Consider the following 24,518-nt stretch of genomic DNA (forward strand, 5'->3'; position numbering starts at 1 on the left):
CTGTTTAATCCCTTTACTGCAACTTTAATGGTGTTTCGGAGGGAGAGAGGGCAAACGGGTCTTCATCTGCTTTGCTTGATAGAAGTCGTGCACGAATTCTCTAACGATCAATTGGGGCAAGAATAAAACCTCTCCGTCCATAAATGTATCTTGTTTTACAGCACTGGAGGTTCAGCTGTTCGTGAAAAGCAATTTAAATAAAAGGGTCATGCTGGAGAATGGTTGTTTATATTCGCTTTACTATTTCTGCTGCTAGTAAAAGTTAGGGGACATCGGGGACACGCGGGATGAAGAAAACCTCTGCTACCTGTGCTGAATCCCCTGTTCTTGCTCAGTCTAGAATTCCTAGTGGAGGCCCAATGCTGGGCCTCCGAACTGCACGGGCAGCTGTGTGAGTTCCTCAGTGCTTGGAGCAAATTGTTTGGATTTAATTTGAGCCTTGGTTTCCCTATCTAAAAATAGTGAACACTGTGCTATTCTCCCCAGGTTGAATGTATAGACCTGTGCTCGGCTTGGGCGGCCAATGGTGAACATCTCTGTATTCTAGATCTCCTTTCCTTTTCAGCATTGTTGTTTCTGCCTGGGAACCAAATTAGTCTGGTCTGTATCCTCATGGATTTTGTCACCATTGTCTGCTTGTTTGTCTCCTAACCCTGGGGGCATACTGAGATCAGAATAAAGGGGAGATGAGAAAGGAGGGGTACAGGGTGATTGAGCCTAGATGTGTCCAGATCTCCTTTTAACATTTCAATTACTTTGCATTAGCAAGCAGGAACTTGTAAGCCAGGCTTTGAAGGAGGGATTGACCTAGGCTGTCCACGTGATAAGGAGTGTCCTCCTAGTCAGCTGTGTCCTTGAGCTCTTTTTACTTTGTTCTCAGCCTCACTAACTTACGCAGGCAGTCCTGGAAGTTCCTCTGTAGCTCTGGTTGGCTTTGAACCTGCTATCATAGTTTTGCTTCTGCCCTACCTTTGAGTTGAGGTGACTGGACTGCTATTCTGGATGTGGCTTAAACAGATGGGTGTGGCTTCTGAAGGCTCTGAGTGACAGAAGGCTCCTTGTGCCCACCTTTCACAGTAACCACTTGCTATGCCTGGGAAGTGATCCACATTTTAAGAAAGTGCCGAACTGTTAATAGAGGGTATTTTTGAGGGGATGGATAATGGGTAAGTTCTTTAAGGCCAGGGAACCAGATCTATGGATTTGCTGCAGTTTCGCTTTGATGAGTTCTGGTGAGCGGGGTTCTCTGGAGCAGTGGGTAAGGCTGAAGCTGTAACAGCTACACATCCTCAGACAGGCTTTGCTGCCTCTTCGCCCTTTAACTGTAAGAGACAGGTTAGTAGCGCTCCAAGTTGCTGTTGTAGGGAGCTAGGGACAACCCAGAGCCTGAATAGTTTTCAACTCTCATGCACCCAGCTCTCTTTGTTTGTCCTGTTCTGGCCACCTTGCTGTTTCTGTCCTTCCTGTCAAATGCTTTAGCCTTTTTGTTTTCCCTCTTAGGCATCTTGAGTGTGGACTTCTATGTATATTTGATACAACCTGGATGCTGTTGTATAGGCAATGGTCCTGACTTAGACTGTGAACAAAGTCCCCCATTTCTATAACCATTATGCTAACATTCAAAACAGTCTTCTGACAGAGTTAGATATTCTTTGAAAAGAACCATGTACTTAAATACTTCACTAGTCATTGTAATCGTGCGTTCTAAAGTTTGAAACAGCACCCTTTTCTAAAAAGCAGCTCCTTTGAGAACACAGCCTGCTTCAGATGCAGTGTCTTACTGCTGGCTGGAGTTGGCTTGTTTTTCCAGGCATATAGATGCTTTTACAGTAAACCTTTAGATGGCAGCATCTCTCACCGTAAGCCATATTCTGAGCAAGCTCTTTCAGACATATGAGATGTACAGACAGGAGGTTGTTCAGAGTCTGTGTGTGCTTTCCTAGTCAGCTGAGTCCTTGAGCTCCTTTTACTTTACAAGGAGCCTTTCACCGTGAGGAGCACTGGCCTGGTCAGGGCACTGGCCAAGGCTGGTTAGAGGACAAGCATTGTAGCTTGCCTGGAGTAGTTAGTGTCTGACAGCCTTTCTCTGTGACCTTGTGCAAACTGTAACAAGGTCGAACAGGTGATTCTGGACCAAAATGGAACGTGATATTTAGATGGTGCAAATAGGCATTATTTTTTCTTTTCAAGTCACTTTAGGTCTAAGCAATTCACATATCCAGATATGTGCAGAACTGTTATTTTTTTTAGCATGTTCAGAGATGTGTTATGAATGATTCCTGAAGTCTAATTTTAGAGCATCTTGTTACCCTTCAAAGAATTTCTCACTCATAACCTGACAAGATGGCATATCTTTAGCCCTGGCAGCCATTCAAGCCTTTGGTTTCTATAGGTTCGCCTACACTGGAAGTTCCGTGTTTAAAGGGATCACGTAGGATGTGGCTTAATATACTTAAAGTTTGTTCATGTTGCAGCATGAGTAGATGCTTCGTCTCTTCTGCTTTCCTGATATGCCAGTGTATTCTGTCTTGTCAACTGACGGGACTTTGCTTAGAGCAGTCATGCTGCTGTTAACAGTCTACTCATTTCTATGTGGACATACATCTGCATGTGCGTAGAACTGCTGGACCACATGATAATAAAAACTCTGTTGAGGTTTTTGAACAACTGCTAAGCTGTTTTCCAAAGTGACTGCATCTTTGTCCCCAGCAGCAGGGAATGGGAGTTTCATTCAGTCTCACTGAGAATTCTAAGAGCTTTCTCTGGAGGGGGAAAAAAGAAATCATAAAATTATAACGAATCCCAAGGGTGTGGTGGTATATACCTGTAATCACTCCAGAGGCTGAGGCAGAAGGACGGATGTCAGTTAGGCCTGCCTGACTCAAAAAATCAAAAATTTTTCTGATAAGTTTTGTTTGGGGGGTGGGGAGAATAGGACTCTTAATATTCCCAGTTCCCAGAATGTTCTGGACTGTTGGCCACACCCACTGGAAGGCAGCTGCTTCCCCGGCCAAGAAAGCAGCCAGGCGTCCTCAGCCTGATAAGAGGCCTCCATTCAATGGCTGCTCAGCCTGTTGATACTGAGGCCAGCTGTTCTGTAATTCGCAACTCCTGGCTTGGAGATACTGGGCAACCAAAGCATCTCTATCCCAGGATGAGGAAAATGGCATCTCAATAGAACAGCAGCTCTTACCACCGTGTAGGGCTGAACATGTTAAAATCACCTATTTGTCACACAGTAAGGACAGTCATGGAAACTGTAGCAGAGGAGAGTAGCTTCGGTTTCAGTCAGAGTTTACATTCTCCAAATGGAGCTCACCCTGTTCTCCTTTGGCAGACCAGACTGGACATTCTTGTGTCTGCTCTGAACTGACAGCCTGTGTATTCAAGGGAGGGAAGGGCCAGCCTTTAGGCGTGTTTGGGTCCTGGTAAGGACACACATTGTATGTTCTGAAACTCTGTTTGCATCTGGAAAAAATTAGCTACACTCGGATCTTTCCCTCTGCAGGTCCCGTCAGGAAGCCCAAGTATGTGGAAAGCCCCAGGGTGCCGGGAGATCCAGTTATGATTCCGTTCAGAGAAGGGTCCAAGCCCTCAGAGCCCAGTGAGACTGGTAAGAGTACCTTTTCCATGAAGTCTGCCTCTTCCCCTAGCCTAAAGACTCTGCATACTAAGTAGCATTCTCCATCTCTGTAAGAAACCCCAGAGTCTCTTGCAAGAACGCTTCACTGAACCAAATGTATTTGGGAGGTTTTTTCCCCTTGGGCAGTTGACAGAGATTTGTTTAGCTAATGTGAATTCTTGAAATTGTATACAAGTGGCAGGAATAGCTGAGCTGGGTGTATTTGCATTGTTTGAGGGTTGGGTCTTGTAGCCTCTGAATTCTGACCTTGCTGGGCTTGGGAGACATGCAGAGCCAGCCAGTTGACTTTGTTGTTTTGTTTTTGTTGTTTTATATAAACACATTACCCCTCCAGAATTTTTAAGAGCAGGCTTTGGCTGAGAATCTGAGACTTTCACTAGACAAACTCACTTAAGTGCACATGGTGACTTTGGAAAGCTTCTTAAAAGTTAAACATCTGTGATTTTCTATAAGGGGGCATTGGATTAGGGACAAAGAAAAGAAAATCCAAACTGATTGAAGCCTCTTTTCCTTTTGCCATAAAAGTCAATGTATCACACCCCACACCCACTTCTAAGTCAAAGTGTGAGTATAACATATGTTAATGCTTGCAGCGTTTAATAGATGCATTAGTAGTTTGCTTTTGTTGTTTGTCGAGACAGGGTTTCTCTGTATAGCTTTGGCTGTTCTAGAATTCACTCTGTAAACCAGGCTGGCTTTTTGAACTCATAGAGATCTGCCTACTTCTGCCTCCCAAGAGCCGGGATCAAAGGTGTGCACCACCACTACCTGGCTAGTTTGCTTATTTTTAATTGACCCAAGAATGTACTTGTTTGTTCTTGTCTGAGATTTGATTGGTCCACAGAATGTTCTAAACCTGTAGTATGTGTCGCTGCACCAACATGAGAGTAAAATTCTTAGCCTGTAAAAGCTCGGTTTGTCCTCTGTGTGAACACAAGTGGCTAATAACTTCTAACACTGAAAGATGCTCATCCAAGGAAAGAGTGCTCAGTCAGATTTCCACTGTGGAATGCCTACAAGCTGGCTTTCTTCTGTCTCCCCCCATGGTGGGGATGGAGAACCCCTTCCTCTTATGTTATAACCACCGTGTGCATTCTGTGTCTGGTGAGGCACGGGAGGAAGTAGGGGAGGGCTGGACAGTGGAGTGCATAATGCTGACTATATACCTGAAAATGAACTGAAAAGCGGAAGCTGGAATGGGTAAAAGAGATGCACTGGACAGGCACTGGGTGCTGATGCAGGCTTCCTGCAGGAAGGAGGCCACCCTGTTCTTTGGGTCTGGTACCGTTTGTGTAGTAGAAGGAGATCCCATTGAAGATTTGTGACTAGGGAGACAAAGTGGTTGGTGTATAGGTGTTGAAGGTAGAGAGTTCGTTCGTAGTAGTGAACACTTAGGTCAGATGGCTGTGAGGGATTAGAGACAACACTGAACTGGCCACTCCAGGAATAGAAAGGAAGACTATTGGGGATCAAACCAAGACCAGCAGTAATGGTTGGGGAGGCCCAGAGAAGAGTCAAATGGCAGAGAAACAAGCAGATTTTATATGACAGCAGGGTGGTGTCTTTGAGCTGATACTGGTCATTCAATTGATTGGTAACTAGGTGCCCTTGCCCCTTTGGGGTGAATTAAGGGAGCTTCCTGATAAATAAGAGGCCTTTGGGCCTCTATTTAATAAAAATCCTTCTATTTACCTGGCCAGAGTTCTTCTGTTTAGGACTTGTCACAACACTACCATTTGGGGGGCCACTTTGGACTTAACAGAGGCTGTGACATGTAGAGAGAGCCTCCCTCCCCCTTGTTTTTCTGTATTGAAGGGAAAACCGAAATATTCTTCAAACATGAGTAGTAGCCATCATACTCAACTCAGATGAATTCTGTCACCCCATACCAGAATCTCCACTGACCAAAGGCTTCGTAATCCTGGCTTGATTAAAGTCCTGGAGTTTTGACTGTATTAGACATGGATACCATCGGGATTATTCATGGGGGTTCTATGTTGGATTCTTCTAATGTGAGACGAAGAGGCAGACTTAGAATTTTTATTGGACTAAGAAAAGTGGTTACAACTAATTCTCATTGTCAACTTTTCTCCTCTGGCTTGAGGCAGATTTGGATGCCTTTCCTGGCAGGAGGAGGTGTGTGTATGCTTGACTATGGGCCAAGCTAAACTCAAGAGCAGCTATTGGTCTTGCTAGGAGTGTACTCATTCCTAAAGATCTCAGCTCTCTTGATTCAGCTTCCCCAGACCCCATTAGGACGCATAGGTTGCAGATGCAAGCGCTGAGACATTTACAGTTGGCTAATTTTAAGAAACAAGGTGTGTTCCTCCTTGTGGGTGTGAGATAGGTGTATGGTTCATGTTTCTGGGCACATAGTCACATGTAGAGATAGCCATGGTGTGGTACAAGCCCCAGCAGTTGCTCTCTCTGTTGGCTGATGGTGAGGCAGTTGCCTAACAAAATTGAACTTGACAATTAGCAAAGGGTGGTGTGATTTGCAATCCTCGTGGAATCTTTTAAGTTTCAACGGAGTTAATTAAGCCTGCCATATCAAAATGTAAGTGTTACATCCACGTCATTGAACCTGAAGTGGACGCTTATGCTGAGTGGAACCAACAAAGCTTTGAATAATAAGCAGAGCATGTACAGAAGCATGATGGGTAAACTCTTAATTCCCAGAGTTTAATCTCAGCATCGTCACTCAAATTCCACTTTGAAGTTTGACTTCCTCACCTCCTGCTCTTCCTTCAGGTTCTCTTATTTATGTCTCTCTGACCCTCTGGCTGCCGTTGGTAGTAACATGACAGTATTCAGCAGATTAACAGTCCTTTGAGCACAGTTCCTCCTGAAATGCCTTGGAAATTTCACGTAGACTTGTGCAGTATCAATTTATTCCAAATATTTAAGCTACATTCTCCTCCATTAATTCTTTTTTCCCCCCAGTGTTTGGAATTTAAGTTAAAAGAAAATAAGACCAATGAGTTAGCCATCTGGGAAGTAGGTTCAACCAGATGAACTTTTTTTTTTTTTGATAAACAACTTGTTGATTAAAGTTTACACAAGCTTGTAAACATTTGTAAGGAAAGATGTACTATATATATATATATATATATATATATGTATATATGTATATATATATTTAATATTTTGAAATATGTTCGAAACACACATTTTTTTTACCCTGTCAAAAACAGTGACTTAATAGATGGAGAAAGCAACACTTCTCTCATTCTTTCCCCACCTCCCTCTGTCAAATGGTTCTCATAACCTATGCACCACATAGAACAGGCCCTTTATGCGTAAGCATCCTGTCGTTAAAACTTAGGGAGTCTCCCCCCCCCCCCCCCCCCCCCCCCAAACAATACCTCTTCCTCTCCAGGGGAAGGAAATGCAGGAATTACAGGGGATTACTAAACTGCAATAAATAGCTTTATTTCTTCAGATCTGAACAACCATATTTCAATTAGGGTTGCTTTACTAAATCATTTAGCAAAGCATGCTATGATAGGGAGGGGTGAGAAAGCTCCTTATCTAATGAGTCATTGCTCAGTGACAATCGATGTCAAGATAGGACTAACCCTTTTCCTTGCCAGTTTGGTTTGCAGAGAAAAGATACTCACATACTAGATGTGTGGCCAGTGCATGACTGCAATCTCAGCATCCTGTAGAGAGGAAGTTTAAGGCTAGCCTGGTTTACATAGTGAGTTGCAAGCCAGCCTAGGCTACATAGTAAGACTGTCTTAAAAACGAAGACAAACCAAGAATGAAACAACATGTATGAAGCAGCAGTGTCATTGAGCACAAAATGATCCTATGAAGAGCAGAGGGTGTCTTCTGAGATAAATGTGGATGGTCATATTTTATTGATTCCTTTTTTTTTTTTAATTATTTTTACATACATTTGAAATGATGTAAGGAAGAAAGGAGACCTAAAGAATAATGGGATATGTCCATTCCCTCCCTAGTTTTAGAAATAAAGTCATTGTATTTCCCTAGTTATACCCTCTTTCCTTTCCTGAGAAGGTAACCCCCAGCCTGGTCTATTTTTAATTTTCAACTTTTCAGACGGCAGTGCACCCTGTTTAATGGTTGGTTGAGACTTTGATGGAAGTGCCTAGCACATGTCCAGAGGAAGAGAGACTGGGAATAGAGGAGCTGTTCATTTTGTTTCCTTCAGTAGATATTCAGTCATGAAAGCCCTTTGCTAAGTGCCGTTTGAGATGAGTTATCAAGTATGCATGGGGTCCTCTCTTCATTGAGCTTTGGTATCTAGTAGGGGATTAAAGACCTGTGTACAACGTGACTGTAGTTCAGAGTGGGAATGGTAATAAATACCAACTGTGGTGAATTGGCAGTTCAACAGGGAAGATGCTGAGCATAAGAGAGGCTTAAGTGATGCAGTGTGCTTTAGGATTTACCTGGTAGTCTGTCTGGGCTGCTGTGTCAGAAACACTATTCACCTTGGTAGTGTATCCACAGCAGACACTGATTTTTTCCCCACACTTTCTGAGGCCTAGAAGGTAAAAACCAAGGGGCTTCGTTGTTGTACAACCTCATGCTGCAGAGAGTGATCACAAGGTCCTTCTTTCATACGCAACATGAATCTCATTGTGGAGGGCCCGGAGGGCTGTGCATTTCTAGTTGGGTTTTAACTTAGGAATGGGAGGGGGACTTACAAACATTCAAGCCATAGCATCTGGCAGGAGAACAGACGGAAAGAGCAGGTAGTGGCTAGCATGAGGGAGAATGTTGAGAAAATGGTTTCCATAGTGAAATGGGTGCATACAGTCTGTAGAGCGGGGTCAGGAAAGAGGGAATGGGTGAAGGGCCTGAGAGGAAGAGACTGATGACCCCCATCTGTGGGGGGATGACTGCCGTGGATGAGGGGCTCCAACCCTTTGATGCAGCTTGCTTTTAGAGAGGTTGTCCCTTGAAGATAGTAGAAAAGCTAATTAGCCAAAGTGCTGAACTGAGAGTGGGAAAATTATAGTGGGCCCCAAGCTGTAAGCTCTGCCAATAAACCAGGGATCCATAGTGGGCTCTAAGCTCCAAGCTCAGTATATAAACCAGGGACCCTTTGTCTTAGAAACCAAATGTAGTGAGTTAGATAGAAGGAGAAAGATCATTCTATTTCGAGAGGACATTGCTGAGCAGCCTTGGGGTTTTGTTGAGACGCTGTAGCAGGGGGAGGATGCTTAGGGAGGAGAAACTATGCTTTCTCTCTCCATGTATCTCCTGGCGGTTACCACTCTCCACCTTGCAGGACATAGTGTGCAAAGTTAATAGAAATGGAGGTGCGCCATCAAGATGCAGTTAGTAGGGCTATTTTAGGAGAGTACTGGAGGTGAATGAATGAAGTTACAGATGAGTGGAAAAGAAAGCATTGGTGAGGACAGTTGGCGTTTACCCCAGGAAGTTGAAAAAATGAAGGCGCACAAGGAGCGTGGCTATAGGGGTTTTTTGCTTTGTTTTGTTTTTTAATTTCTAAGAAAAGGGCTTTTCTTGACTATAATGGTAGCCTTCATACATTCTCATAATGTGGGCTGTGGTCCTAAGGTGCCTTTAAGTTCCTGTCCATGTTGTTTATTAGGTCAAACTTTTTATTCTTAAGTAGATACTTGCTCCTTGACAGTTTTACACATGTGTATGATAAATTTTCATCATTTTTACTTCATTACCATTTTTTGAGCCCATCTCCTGCTAAAACCCTAAGAAGTCCCCTCCTGCCCTTGTGTGGTCTCTCTCTCTCTCTCTCTTTCTCTCTCTCTCTCTCTCTCTCTCTCTCTCTCTCTCTCTCTCTCTCTCTCTCTCTCTCTCTCACACACACACACACACACACACACACACACACACACACACACACACACGCCTCTGTGTCCTCTCTAGTTAGCTTTTAGTGTCAACTTGACACTGCTTGCAGTCACCTGAGAAGGAAGTCTCAGTTGAGGAGCTGCCCAGATCAGATTGGTCCACGGGCCTCTCTGTGGAGGCTTGTCTTGATTGCTCATTGGTGTAGGATTGCCTAGCCAACTTCAGGTGGCATCCATCCCTACGCAGTCAGTCCTGGGCTGTGTGTAAGAAAGCTAGCTAAGCTTGAGCCAGTGAGTAGTGTTCCCTGTCATTTCCGCTTCGAGTTCCTGTTCTGGCTTCCCTTAGTGGTTGGCTGTAACCCGAAAGAGAGCATAAACACTGAGTTGCTTTTGCTCAGTATTGTGTCGCAGCAACAGCAAGAAACCTAGAACAGTGATGCTGGAAACTCTCCCTAACAATTAAAACTGATCCTCAATAGAGCTTCAGCACCGCTTGTCAGAGCAGGGTACTGCCTCTCCAGCATCCTGATAGCCTTCAGTGCTGCCTGCTTGCCCCAGGACTGAACATTCACTCAAGCATTCCCCCGATAAGACACTGAAAATAATTAGTGTTATTAAATCCCGACCCTTGAGTACCTATCTTTTTAGTATTCTGGATGGTGAAGTAGGAGGTCTGCACAAAGCATTTTTCCTGCCCGTGCTGTCTGATAGCTGTCTTCAGGTAAAGCATTTTCCCATCATTTGAATTGCAAGCCAGACTAGCAGCTTTTCAGATGAAACATAACATTTATTTGAAATAATGATTGGCAAACTATGGTTGTTCACAGTTGAGCATTTATCACACACTTTATTCCAGAGGGATGAAATGAACAGGAAATGAGCCTGTCACTTCAATTAAAGAAACAAATGGAACAACAGGAGACACCTCACAGATCAGTCATCGTGCTGAAGCTCGACCTTTTAAATGAAAGTTACTTTTTGGGAGGAACTTGGCGTTTGTCACATTGCGCTTGGTAGCTTCTCGGGATTTTTCAGTTAAGAGCTCACGTAATATTAATGATTACGATGGTTTGATATTGTGTAATAAAATGTGCCAACATTTTTAAGATTTGCAAAACCAGCATTTTCCCACTTGACCCAATCCACGATGTTACAAAATCTCGCATGGCTAAATGATCCTTTTAAAGCAGGAGCAGGCTGGGGGGGAGAGGGTAAGCTCTCTGGTAGAGTGCCAGCCCATTTAGTATGCACAGTGCCTTGGGTTAATTCTCTAGCACAAAACAGAACAAAACCCATAAAACAGATCATTGGATTTTACAGGACTAGAGAACAGAAAGTTAATTGGTACACATTAAAGTCTGCGCTGGAATTTACCTTTAAGAAATTGCTATTTGTCAGGCATTGGGGAGGGGGTAAGCGAATAGCCACACTAAAAGGGTCCTCTGTTTCTAGTTTCTGAGGTTATAGTTCTACAAGAATGCATTCCAGGGCTAGCTGCTGTAGCTCAGCCGTACAGGGAGGACTCAGTTCTGTGTTCAGTCTCCAGCACTGACAGAGCCAGAAACCTGTCTCAGCAGGTCGAATGACGGGTAAATGAGAGGGAAATACAGAGGTAAATGAGTTGAGGAGCTTAATGCTACCGTGTGTGTAGGTATACTTTAATGTTATGGCCTAGAAACAGCAAATTAGCACATAGATGATCTGTTAGCAAAATACTAGTTTTGGGAAATAAGGAGGGAATTGCCGTGGCTCAGGAGAATTAACCAGAAGGAAATTAAAAGTGTAACCAGGCCTAGTGGCACACACCTTTAGTCCCAGCACTCAGGAGGCAGAGGCAGGCAGATCTCTGAGTTTGAGGCCAGCCTGGTCTAAAGAGTGAGTTCCAGGACACGGCTACATGGAGAAACCCTGTCTCAAAAACCAAAGCAAACAAACAAACAAACAAAAAAGCGAGAACAAACAAAAGAAATTGAAATGCTTGTAGTAGCAGGCTACTGCGGACCGGGGTTTCTTGCGGGGTCCCTTATTCCGCGGGACGATGGGTTCTGGCCAGGTGGGCACGGGATTCGGCTTTGACAAACAGACTACACACGAGTGGTGTAAAATCTGAGTATATTTCTTTAAAAATGGCATGAGGCTTTTACAATCATTGCAAAAGAGAAATAAAAAAATCTGGCAGCTCAACAGTTGAGGTACCTCTGAGGCTATCTGAAACATACTGGGTCTAAAACAGCAGCTATCTCCTCTGAACTGGTGCTGTATTCCCCGGGCCCATGAATCTGAATCCTAGCCCATCTAAGTTCTAGTGCTAGTCCTGCATGTGAGTCTAAGTCCTTCTTCCTCCAGTCTTAGTGTTAGACTGAAGTCACGTAGTTAAAACGACCCCCAACAACAAGGTCAGTAGGGTCTGGTAGCTAGGTGTGAAGCAGGAGGAAGAGGGGTGAAGCCCTCTCTGTTGAGGTATTCTTATGCTAATTCTCTGGTTCTTGCTGGAGGCAGGCAGAGGAGAATCTTGACCTAACACTTTCAGCTAATGTCTTAGAGTGAGAGAAACCTTTCAATTACTCTCTAGTACTTAAAACATTAAACTAGGATAGTTGGAAACATTGGTGAAGGTCAGAAAGCAATGTCCGAATTTTCTCTTGCTAGCTGTAAGAAAATGATATCTTGGTGAGTTCCTAGCACACTAGTACGAGGACATATCTGGGCCACCTCTGAGTTTGGGGTGCCAGGCGACAATGCGGAGGCAGGAGACTGACTTTCCTTGAAGTTTACGCCTCAGATACCGCCTTCACGCAAAGTGTGCGTGGCAGCAGTCAAAGAGGGCAAGATGTAGGCCATGGGTAGAAGTGCCTGAGATTAGGAAAAAGGCCTGATGTCTGGTCCAGGGCCCATTTCACTTAACATAGTTGATTAACAGATATCTTAGGAACTTGTGTGTACTTCAGTTGTTCAGGGTCCCATAGCTAGTGAATATCCAAGAGTTTTCCACAATATCCAGTGTGCTGTAAAGAACCAAGACGAGGAAGAGGCCTGTTTCTCTATGGATGAGCACCAAGGACCGTGGAAGAGCCCCACATCAAAGAGAGCTTAGACATGTAACTTAATAATGGACCTCAAAAATCTTGGAAACAGGAACAAAGCAAACCCAAACCCACTAGACAGGAAGGAATAATAGAAATCAATGCAGCAGAGGCCCAAATGACAACACCAGGACTCACTGAGACAAGGAGTTGGTTTTTGAAAAGACAAGCAAGGCTGATTGAACCTTAGCTGGATTAACCAAAGGACAGAGGGAGAAGATCCTGTTAGTGATGAGGCTCTAGTCCCAGCAGGCATCTAACAGTGTCTACTTTAAGGAGTGGGGGACATTATCTGGGAAATGAACCAGGAAGTGTGGGTCTTAGTGAGAACGTTTGGTATGCACAGTAAAGCAGAGAGCTTTTCCTGGAATAGTGAGTTTAGAAGATGCTATCTGGACCATGAAAATGATAACTAGTCATATTTGGGAGAAAGAGAAATATAAGCACATTTGAAAATATATGTGAATGTGTGAAACCAAAAACTCAAACGCTAGCGGAGAAGTGCATCCCAGCTGGAAAAGCTGGTGAGGCGCTAACCATCCTTTGGTTTGGAAGGTATTTCTCACATGTTGCTGGTTTTGAGGTTCACAACCTACAGTAAGTGGGTATGGCCACATCAGCAGCAGTCGAGAGATTGAAGTTCTGAAAGAGGGTCATTACCAGAAGAGGTGTCTCATAGCCTTGGTACAGAGGAATTAGTTACCTGGCTCCCAAGGTGGTAGGAAGGAAAAGGACTGTGAAGGACATGGAAAGATTTGAAGCAATGGTGGCCCTAACAGAGAGTCAGCTGTTCTTTGATGTTTGCTTCAAATGTGTAGTGCTCTGTGTGGATTGTTGACAGAGGCAGAAGGGAAGAGATCCATGAACTTCCTTTGCACTCTCCGCATGGACTGACTTTCCACAGTGGTTCTGTCCTGAGGGTTCCATGAGGGTGTTATTGATGAGAGCATCACTGTCCATTTGCTTAGTGGGGTTACGTGAGGCCACTTCTTTCAGTTCTATATCTGTGCATTATAAAGTCTTTGCATATTTAAATCTGGGAAATATGAGGTGAAATTAGGTATTTTCCCCCCACTCTGGTCCCTATTCCATAGATATTGGGCAAAGTATCCCCATGATTGATGGAGGAGTTAATATTCGCTGTAAGAGTGACTGTTCTGAGACGCCCAGTATGCAGTTTGGACCATTCTAGAGCACAGAGCAGCTTCAAGGAAAATGCTAACCTTAGCCACATAGTGGAGCGGCACTGTGTGGGCTTCCAGACTCCTCTGCTCTCCCCACTTGGCAGTAACTCTGCCAGAGTGGAAGTCCAGAGTAAAGAAGATGCTGTGAGCTAGGCCAGAGAGATGAACAGCTTAGTGAGCACTGAGGAGCTCAGTCTGAAGTGGACCTTCTAAAGAGACGGACACTCAGATGAAGTTTAGAGAAATTAGTGTCCCCACAGCCACCAACGAAATAAACAGTTGGGAAGCCCCTGGAAGAAATGAAATTTTAGTGATGTTGTGGATGCAAAGTGAAATAAAGACTTTGTGTCTCTTCATCTTCAACTGTAGTAGGGTTTTAAAACTTTTGTATTAGCCACACTGAGGTTGAACAGGGAACAGTTGTTCAGGAAGCCGGGCGATGGTGATGCACATCTTTAATCCCAGCACTTGGGAGGCAGAGGCAGGTGGATTTCTTTGTTCGAGGCCAGCCTGGTCTACAGAGTGAGTTCCAGGACAGCTATACAGAGAAACCCTGTCTCAAAAAAAAAAAAATAGAATTGTGATGTGTCTTTTCAACTCAGCCATTAAGCCTGGAGTTCCATAGTTCTCTAGCTCATTTGAACATGGAGGTTTGAATGACTAGTTTTACTTGGGGTCGGGGGAGTTCATTTTTTGAGACAAATGTCTTCCTGTGAAGCCCTAGCTGTCCTGCATTTCCTATGTAGCCTAGGCTGGTCTCAGTCCCACAACAGGCCTTTTTCTTCAGCCTGAGTGCTGGAATTATGGGCCTTTATTCCCGTGCCTGGATGACTGGTTGTTTTTAGATTTTTGTGGATCTCTTCTTCTTTTTTTTTTTTTAACATGAAAACTTGGGGTATCCAAGTTTACATGAAACTTGGGGTTCAGTGTAGAGGTGGCAGTGACTATGCTAAGGAGCAGTAATGTCCCTCTTCTGTGTACAGATCCGGCACAGGAGCTAGAACTTCCAAACGAGTCCCAAGTGAACCATAAGGCTATGTTTGTCAACAGGGTAAATTTTGTAGCAGCCAAGCATGCATGTACAGCTGCTTTTGGCCTCTAGACCAGCTGCCAACAGGGTGGAGTTTCTGGCTCTTTCCCCAGAGTGTTTCAGGTTGAACCAGAAGCTAGACTTTCTGGGGCTGGGACATCGTCACAGTGGCGCAGTAGTGTGGAGATTGTTTTGGAAAGGAAGAGAGGTGTGGAGTAGAGAAGCTGCTGATGTCTGCCCCCTCACCCACTTACTTCTCTTCCCATCTTCATCTCGTCCCCTGACCCCCAGTCATCTTGCCACCTGAGATAAGGAGCTGGCTGAGCCCTGAAGTACACTGCAGAAGGGTGAGGTTTGCAGGATGAAGGATGTGTATGGGGGTGGGGGGGGGGGAGGAGGGAGAACCTATAAAACCTGTTTGCCGGATTCAGCCTTTGGGTGTGCCTGGGTTGTGTTGATTTGATTTGGTTTCCCCCCTCCTTTCCCAAGTACCTTCTCCCCTAAGAATTTGTCTGTGGTTTAAAGTCTCTAGTGGGAAGGGACTTTCTATAGGGTTGTGGTAGGGGTGTGGTTCACCTGCCCTGGGGTATTTCCCTTCTTCACCTGTGTTGGAATGGGCCCACGGATATAATGAGTTTAACCCAAATGATCTGGAAACATCAGGGCTCTAGACACAGAACGGTCTCACCACTGTTGTTCTAGAGTGACTAAAAAATATTTATCTTGCAAACAGTCTTCATGCCCTGAACAGGGAGGTTTTCCAGAGCAAGCAAGTGGTGTGTTCCTTCTCTTTCATGACATGTCACCAGCCTGGTGTCTCTCAAAACAGCTGCCTGGTGTGGCAAAACTGCTGTGCAACTGAGGACCATCCATATGATTTTCACAAAGGTTTGCCCACTTACACTCTGCAGTTGCTTATGAAAGATGAAGTTAGAGCTGAACATGGTGGTGGTGATGTTAGCTCACAGTGTGCCTGTTGTCCACCTTCAGTCTCCTCCACTCATTGTCGATTTCCACATGTTGGCAAAAGAGCTTCAAGCATGTGTAGGTCTTGGTGTCTTGACAAGTCGAGGAGCAAACAAAACGTGGCGTAACCGCCTGAGAGTCACAAATTGTTCTTGAGTTCCACCTTCGGTAAGCATAGTTAGCTCCTGTATATAATCTCATCCCAGTTGTGCTTTAAGTAGTGACAGAGGAGTTAGAATAATGTCAAATTATTTGCCAGCCATAGTTGACAAAATCTAAGTGCCCTTAGGCTTTGGGTTCGAGATTAGTCTCTAGCTCAGTATATAAGTAAACGTCAACGTGGACATTCTCTCCAGTACAGAAATCCAAATGATCGGCCTTGGAAGCACCATGCTTATGTGAAGTGTGGCATGAACAGCAGTACATTAAGTCCTGTCTCTGTATAGCTGTGGCTGTCCTGGAACTCACTCTGTAGAGCTCGAACTCAGAAATTCACCTGCCTCTGCCTCCCAAGTGCTGGGATTAAAGGCGTGTGCCACCACACCTGGCTCAGATGGATTCTTACAATTGATTGGCACCTGAGTGGGAACTGGGTTTTGAATCTCACTGCTATGGAGTATATGTCGAGCAAGTTTTCCACCCAAGTCCTCCTGCACCTGGGTCTTTGCAGCATGCCATTTGGGTTTTAATGCTGGCCTCTGGTGGCATGGGATATAGTGCTCTCTGAAGATAAGGTGAAGCAGAAACCCTTATCTGTGGCACCCTTTTCATGCGATGTAGGCATTGGAATGCTATCAGATAATGAGATGGGGAGTCTTCTTTTTCAGATCAAATATATCACCTTTGAATTTGGAGTTCTCTGTGACTGTTTTCTCAGCCTGTCACAGCCTCTTAATTAGAATGTACTGCTAGAGGACAGACATTATCATCAAACTTGGTGCATCTTCTAAGGGGGCACAAAAAATGCCAGACAAGCAGCTGGAGTGCCAGCTCATCCAGATGCAAAGCCAAAACTCCCCAGACGGGAATCTTCATTGTTTTCTTTCTTTGTTCCAGAAGCAAAGGCCGATAATGAACCGAGCTGTTCTCCAGCAGCTCAGGAACTGTTGACAAGGCTGGGATTTTTACTGGGAGAAGGGATCCCAAGTGCCACACACATAACCATCGAAGACAAAAATGAAGCCATGGTAATGCCAGAGAAAGAAACTATTTCCTACATGCTTAGCATGCACCCCACGAGTGCCCGTGGGAGGAGGGGGGCTCACATTATTGTTTGGTCAAATGAGTGCTGGGCTCTTATGTTTTGAAATTTATTACAACAGTTTGTTTCTGGGTCTCTGCAGGGGATGGAGGTGGAAATAGTTAAGGACAAACAGAAGGGATCAGAACTTAAGAAAATGTCCATATTAACCTTACAGTCATGGCCCAGAGAATATTGGCTACACATTGTCTTGTAATAAGGCTACTTCTGTCTTGAGAGTACTGCTCCTCTCATAGACTGCTTTGGTCTTTGGTTTTCTGTGCTCTCTCAGCTGTTGGGATTCGGAGGTAAAGGGGGAGTCAGTGGGGTGAAGAGAATATTGATAGGAGATAAGGTAGAGACAAAATGGGAGAGAATCAAATGTTTCATCCTTCAGGGAGGCACGCTCTGTCTCAGGGAGGCTAGCCCCCAGGCTTCCGCCAACTCTGAGTGTGCAAGTAGCAGTGTAAGGAGTTGGAACTTCTGCCTCCCTCCCCCCAGGTTCTCTGTAAGGAGGCATGGCAGGGAGGGCGTCGACAGAGACTGCAGTGGTCACCAGTCTCCTTTCCTGAACACACAGCTCATAAATCTTGAGGAATAGAGTCAGGCTACCATGCTTGTGAAACATTATGAAAACGGTCCCCAGGTTTCCTGCACAGAGGTCAAATAAGCCATTTGTCTTCTGCAGGCTTTAAATGAAAGGAAGTCTGCCTGTTGGCGGCCATCTCTGTTTTATGAACTTGTGTTCCCACTGAAGTATTGCTAAGACTGCCCTTTTAGTGAAAGTTCAAAGGAGGCAACTAGAACAAAGACACATCGTGTCTGTCCCCATTTAGCTACAGGAGTTAAAAAATGTCTCCATTTGTCTTGTGTTTAAGTTTCATCATTTTGGCATCCAAAACAAAAACATGTGTTGAAGCATACATACCGTGTGAGCCGTGTTAACTCCTCCCTCCCTTCCCCCTGCAGTGCACAGCCCTGAGTCAAGGCATCAGCCCTTGCTCCACACTGACAAGCAGCACCGCCTCTCCTAGCACCGACAGCCCCTGCTCGACCTTGAATAGCTGTGTCAGCAAGACAGCAGCCAGCAAAAGTCCCTGCGAGACCATTAGCAGCCCCAGTTCCACCCTGGAAAGCAAGGACAGTGGAATTATAGGTAAGAAGCACACTGCCTAGCAATGTAATGGCTCGATGCACGTCAGCCGGAGCACTATAGCCACTTCGTGAGAGGGTTCCTTGTGGTCCAAGAAGGTCAAACTGCAGACTCCATTCTGCTGACTGCTGACAGCTCAGGGCTGTGGGCAGCCAAGAGAATGACTTTCAGCTTCTATATTTCTTGATGTTTATTTTATATCACTGCGATCATATACTTTTTTCTTTAAAAAAAAAATACGTTATCTGATCTGTCCTGTGAACCCTCCCACCTTCCTGGTCTGTTCATTCCTTTGCATCAGGTCTCCTTAGGGCACCATTGCAGGGTGGCAAAACCCCTGCATATGAAGCAGTTTTCACAACCAAATCTCAAGGTTGTTTCCCTGACGACCTATGGGGCCTGTGTTCTCTGAATGTTGCTTGTAATGGCATCTGGTTTTCTAAGAAAGCCTTCCTGGGCCTCCTGGTAGATGCAGTCCCCTGAGTTGAGGGTAGGAAGACTAGATTCTAACGGGCTTGAGCAACATTGAATTAACTCCTTCACACACTTCCTTGTCTAGGAAATCAGGGTTTGGGTTAATTCATTAGCCGGTAGACCTGTGTGCCATATTAGACTCTGAGATTGTCGGTTTCCCGTACACCAGCCCGGAATGGGTGCTCGTGTCATCCTGCAGGTGTGCTTAGCAATGGCTGAACAGTGATCAAGCTTGCCTGCTTTCCGCTGTCAGACAGGTGGGACCCAAAGGCATCACTCAAGCCTTTTGCTCTACAATTGTATTGCTATCACAGTGGGTCACTTCTAAACAGTTCCCTGCTTTCCCTTTGCTGGGCTATGCCCATGTCTTTAAGGACCATTATGTGTCATTTTTTATCAGCTCCATATCCTCATTAATACATAGTCAAATAAACCTCTGAGCTTCATGTTCTCCAGTCACTTGCCCTTCCATCCGAGTATAATTCAAAAACCAAAGCATGAATTTATCTAGTTCAGACTTTGAAGATGCCCCCCAACCCCACACCCAAGAGGGTACTGGAGTCAGGCTGTGGGCTTGCTGTAGATCTCTGCATGTATTGGGAAGGACTCAACTTCAGCTAGGAGGCATCTTCCACTGATTTTGGTGGGACCAGACTCTTACGGATCTGTTTTCTGTTGCAGTTTCAAAATGTAATTTACATATAATATTCACGCACTTAAACTGTCAGTTAACTCCTAGTATATTCAAAATCATGTACCTGCCCTTACAAGCTGGTTTTAGAACACTGTCACCTTCGCCACAAGCGGCATTCCACCAGTTTGAAATTGTCATTTCCCCACATTCGCCAGGTCATGCCTGGGCATCCAGCAGCCTGCTTCTGTCCATGGATGAACTGATTTGGGGAATTCTGTATGAATGGAGGATTTACCGCAAATTCTTATTTGTTTATTTATTTCCAGCTTCAAGGCCTTTCCCTGAGCTGATCCAGCCAGTTGGCTTTCTCATCTACTCTACCTCTCCCGCTTTATGAATTCATTTCAACAAGTTCTTCCTGCATTATGGCTTTTCTTGTGCCCTGTTTCTGCACTCTCCTCCACAGACAGACCTTTGATGTGAATTCAGTGGTAGCCACACAACTTCCTTAGCTCTTGAAATGCCGTGTCCTTCTGAGAATTTAATCTCCCTTCAAGGATTTGGCCACTGCTACCTTTTTGGAACAGACTTCTCATCTTTACTGTAGTTGGAGACTTGGCATTGCGTGTGTCTGGATTTTAAAGGTGCCATTCAAGCTGGAGGTCAGACGTTTACAAGCCTGCTCGGGACGAGGACCAACCATCTGTCATTTGCTTTTCTCTCACTCAGGTGCACTGCTGAAATTTTGACACTGACTTGTTTTGCAATATGAGGTATCAGACCAAGGCTCTGTATGTGTGGTGAACCAAGCGAAGTACAACTAAGCTACATTCCCCAGCCCCTACTAGCATTTATACAAAAAAAGCAAAGGTGCTTGCTTAGCTTTCTGTACTGCCAGTGAAAGATTAAGCTGCCAGGCTGCTCTTAACTAACAGTTGATTTAATGGAGTCTCCCCCAGTCTCCGCTTCCAGACTCTGCTGCCAGACTCCGTATTATATGCCCCCGTGATTTCCTTCAGTGTACTTATTATTTAATTTTGATTCCATGTGGATGGGGCCCTGTTTTTCCAACTCTGGGTTCCTAGCCAGGTGCCAGGAAGGAGATATTAAGGAATTGCTGCCACTCTGCAGTGTCACCAAAGCCTGGACCATCTAGTTGCTTTATAAAGAACTCCTCGGGATTCCTATTTTTGAGTAGGTTCGTTAACTTTTAATATCATGGTGTTTTAAGCTCTTAGGACCGTTTATGTCTGCAATAGTGCCCTTTGCTCCTTGGTCAATATGTTCCCTTAACTTGGCTAAGCATGAAGAGCTGAATATATTGACATAAGAGTGGGAAAGTGAGGGGTGGGGGTGTTAGCAGTTTCTGGGGACCAAGCTTGCAATGCATAGGTCAAGGCCCCAGGTAGATGAGAGAAGCTGTGCTGGTGAATGATGGTGTGCCTCTGTTCTCTCTCCTCTGTAACCTGTGGCACTAAAGTCTGTTGCCAAGGTGTGGTAGGGAGGAGAAGGAAAAGAAGCAAGAATTTCCTCTCCAGGATGACTTGAGCTGCAGGTGTCTGAAGAGGCCAGAGTGGTGGGGCCAGAGGGGAGGAGCAATCTCCTGCAATCTCTGCAGGCTGTGTAGGTTCCCAAGCCTGAGCTGACAGGCACGGGTGCTGTATTTGTGGCTCTGTGATTGCAGGTGTTTCCTGTGTTCTGAAGAACTTGACGAGTTTATGAACTGCAGCCTGTGGTCCCAGCTTTTGGGCATCATAGGTGTTTAAGAAAGTAAAAGATTTAAGAACCCCTCAGTCCTAGAGGGCAAAAATGAAGGTAAAACCGCCTGTTTTCCCACCTTGGAAGCCCAGGCAGCACCTTTGTAGAATGTGTTAGAGAGGATCCACATTCCAAACTAGACACGGCCTGGAGGAGAGGGGAACCGGCTCTTCTTTAACTTTCCATTTTAAGTATGGGTAGCCTTAAGCCAGGCAGTGGTGACACATCCCTTTCATCCCAGCACTTGGGAGGCAGAGGCAGGAGGATTTCTGAGTTTGAGGCCAGCCTAGTCTACAAAGTGAGTTTCAGGACAGCCAGGGCTACACAGAGAAACCCTGTCTCGAAAAACAAACAAACAAAGTATGGGTAGCCTTTTGAACCAGGGCAGCCAGTATTGGATGGCAAAAGCTGTACAGTGGTGCAGGCTGTATATATAAGACACAGGCTCCTCGGTATTGTGTGCTTGGGGCAGCAAAAGACTCAAAGCAGTGTTCTGAGCACAGTTTAGTCGGAGCATTAGGGCACATTTCAAAAAGTGCCAACCTGTCCTTAAAAACTCCTCAGTCTCCTCTTACTACTTAGGCTGATTTCCAGCATGCTGATTGTTGAACCAAAATCACTCCGCCCAGCAGATGCCTGCAGAGGAGGCTTGTGTTGCCACATGCCCAGGCAGCGTCCTCAGATACCACAGGTACCCCGTCTGCATTGGGTTTCCACAGCTTAGCTAGGGGCCAGTGACCGTTAGAACACACTGGGCCCCCTTCCAATTCTTGCTCTGGGAGACCAGAGCTTAATGAACTTCCCTGTGCCTCTTCACCCCTTCATCTGCAAGGAAGCCCCGTTTTATCCTATTTCAAGAGGCCCAGGTTCTCCCGACATTAAAGTCTTTAGAAGTGCAACGATTCTGTCATGTAGAAGTACTGGCTAAGTGGCTGGGATTAACTGCATTCTCTATGAGTGTCTTTATTTATTTATTTTAAAGAAAAGTTCTTCTGGCACTTACCCTTTACTTACTTGAAACCGTTGACATTACCTGGATGTTAGTGTCTGATTTTCAGATTGGCAATGTGAAAACCTGCTAAATGTGAACCCCAGCTGTACCTGTCATTGGAAAAACAACTTGCAGTTGCTTGCTTTAAAAGAAAAGCTTTTATAAAGATACGGGCTTCAAAGGTGTTTCCTCCATGCCTGAGAAAACTGTTTCCTTACTGACAACACTTTAAGTTGCTTACAATTGTTACAAATGGAATTGTAATCTGTGTTGATCCCAGTTTAGGGGGAAAAGCCTATACATATTCATTTGAATAATAAACCTATTATTATATTTATATTATATAAACACACACATACACATATATAGCATATATACATAATATAGATATATACACACAAATATAGCACATATATATAACATATATATACACACACACACTAATCTGACCTTCAAAAATTTTCTAGAAATACTGTGTTTTAAGGCATGTTCTGAATTATATCTGTTTAATTTTTATGTCCAGATGATGATAAATATTTTAAATGTGTATACTTATTTCAAGAAAATAGATGTTTTTCACTTAGGAAGACAAGATAGACTCATTGAGGAGAAGAAATACAAATTAATCCTGGCCTTTCTACCAGAATTTCATTCCTATAAGTATTGTAGCGGTGAATTTGTTAATCTGCTTTAGCTCTAGGTGGGTTTTGTGTCCACTGCACCTGCTCTTATTTTGATATGTCTTGACTAGTACAATGGACACTTCTAAACACTCACTCCACCCTCACCCTCCCACACCTACCCCTGTGGCTAACACAACTTCCCCTCTAGTAATTCTGAGTTAACATCTTTTAAAAATCTATATTTCATCTCTGCTACCCCAGACCCAGTCAGGGGAATGGCCCCTAGAGCCACTTCCCTGGAATCTTACATGCTGGCAGGCCTTTAAGTCTGTTTTCCCTGCCCCCCTGTCATGACAATTCTCCTCTCCTTCCCCTCTCTCCCTCAGGCCCTTGCCCTCGAAGTCTAAAAGTCCCGCCTCCATCTCCCTGTCCAGTCATTGGCTGTTCAGCAATTCATTTTTACCAACTGAAGCCCGCTGGAGGCAGGGACCCTTATCATCTGGAAGTTCAGCTCTTGGGAGTCAAATTAAGACAAACCGTTAGAACCAATTCCCAACGTAAATACATACATATGTGCATGTGTGTGTTTGTGTCTGCCCATGTATGTGTGTGCATGCCTGTGTGTATGTGTGCATGTGTATATGTATGTGTGTTGGTATGTATGATGTGCCTGTGGATATATGTGCTACACTGTTGGTGTGGCAGTTAGAAGACAACCTGATGGAGTCACTTTTCCTGCATCTGTCTTTATGGGGTGACAGGGATCAATCTTAAGCTGCCAGGTTTGTGTAGCACATGAGATTGTCTTACTTGCCCCAAGATTTAAAAACAAACAAACAGAACCATACCCTGCCTCATTTTAAAGATTCTTCCTCTTTATTAATAGTAGATATTCCAAACAGAACGATTTCAAGTTAGCCACCGGACACTCTGGCTAAAGGTGGGGCTGTTCGAAGCCTCTTCCCTCCCATTCCCTTCCTCACTGATACTTCGGCCTGTCCAGGTCCGCACTTGCTGCATCCTGCACCTGTTGCTTTTGTGAGATGAAGACTGGAGGGCTCTGTGCCATGGCTCTGCTCCCCAACTCTGCGTGTCTCCCAGATAATGTTTCAGCTCTGTGCACCCGCACCCACCCCTGTCTCCCATCTGGACTACAGGGTCTGCCACCTCCCAGGCAGTGCAGTTGTGGGTGGTGAATGCCAGTCTCAGCTCTCTGTCTGTTTCTCTTCCTTTGACTTCCTGGGGTGCTGATATTTGTCTGCCTCCCCTCCCTCCTTTAGAAAGGGGGAGCATATATAAGCTTTGATGGGGGGACAACTTCATGGCAACATTTCTCTTGCAAAAATGGCTCCTGCTAAGCTGTGGGGTTCTTGGGCCATACCTCACTGCCTCCTAGTGAGATGTGCTAACATTTGCTTCCATGACCAGTTGCTTAGAACATCAGAAGTCATCATGGACTGCCTTTTATCTGCTGTTGACTCTGTCTGCCTCCTCCCAGACTTGTGAAATGAAAGTGATTCTGGAGGTAGCCCTTAGTCTGTTCATTTCTGTGACCTTGTATCACCAAGGAGGTGATCAGATGTGGTAATTTAATTGTACTTTCTTTTCATTTTAAATTCGTAAGTCCCACCCTTTTGATTTTACACTTCTGCTGCCCTGCTGCCACCTGTATTGCCCCCACCCCCTGCTCCTAAATTAGAATGCTTTGAAATTGATTTGGTAATAACTATTTAGAATGTTTCAAATCTGGGTTAATAGTCATTTTGCTACATTGCCTGCAATTTAAAAATCATCGTTAATTATAGAAGCCTTTTAGAATCTCTTGGGTAAAGAAGGGAAGTTTCTCTTTACATTTATGACTTGGTAACATAGTAAATATGGGGAGAAATCCTTGGTGGTTCCAGCCAGCAGCATCTGCACTGATTGCAG

General features: G+C 44.7%; 1 protein-coding gene across 7 annotated transcripts in view; it reads left to right on the top strand.

The window, feature by feature from the left end:
* Positions 1-24,518, top strand: part of Tanc1 (tetratricopeptide repeat, ankyrin repeat and coiled-coil containing 1) — a 236,999-nt gene that overhangs the window by 145,404 nt on the left and 67,077 nt on the right. For 3 of the 7 annotated variants that reach the window (XM_031370329.1, XM_031370332.1, XM_031370330.1), the window contains 3 exons: positions 3,509-3,613; positions 16,773-16,903; positions 17,926-18,112. In XM_031370329.1, the coding sequence (XP_031226189.1) occupies positions 3,509-3,613; positions 16,773-16,903; positions 17,926-18,112 (423 nt within the window). Of the gene's footprint in view, positions 1-3,508; positions 3,614-14,894; positions 15,098-16,772; positions 16,904-17,925; positions 18,113-24,518 lie in introns of those variants that run through there. The other 4 variants (XM_031370331.1, XM_031370333.1, XM_031370335.1 and 1 more) reach the window with 3 other exon arrangements.

The sequence above is a fragment of the Mastomys coucha genome, unplaced genomic scaffold (genome assembly GCF_008632895.1).
Source record: "Mastomys coucha isolate ucsf_1 unplaced genomic scaffold, UCSF_Mcou_1 pScaffold15, whole genome shotgun sequence".
NCBI lineage: Eukaryota > Metazoa > Chordata > Mammalia > Rodentia > Muridae > Mastomys > Mastomys coucha.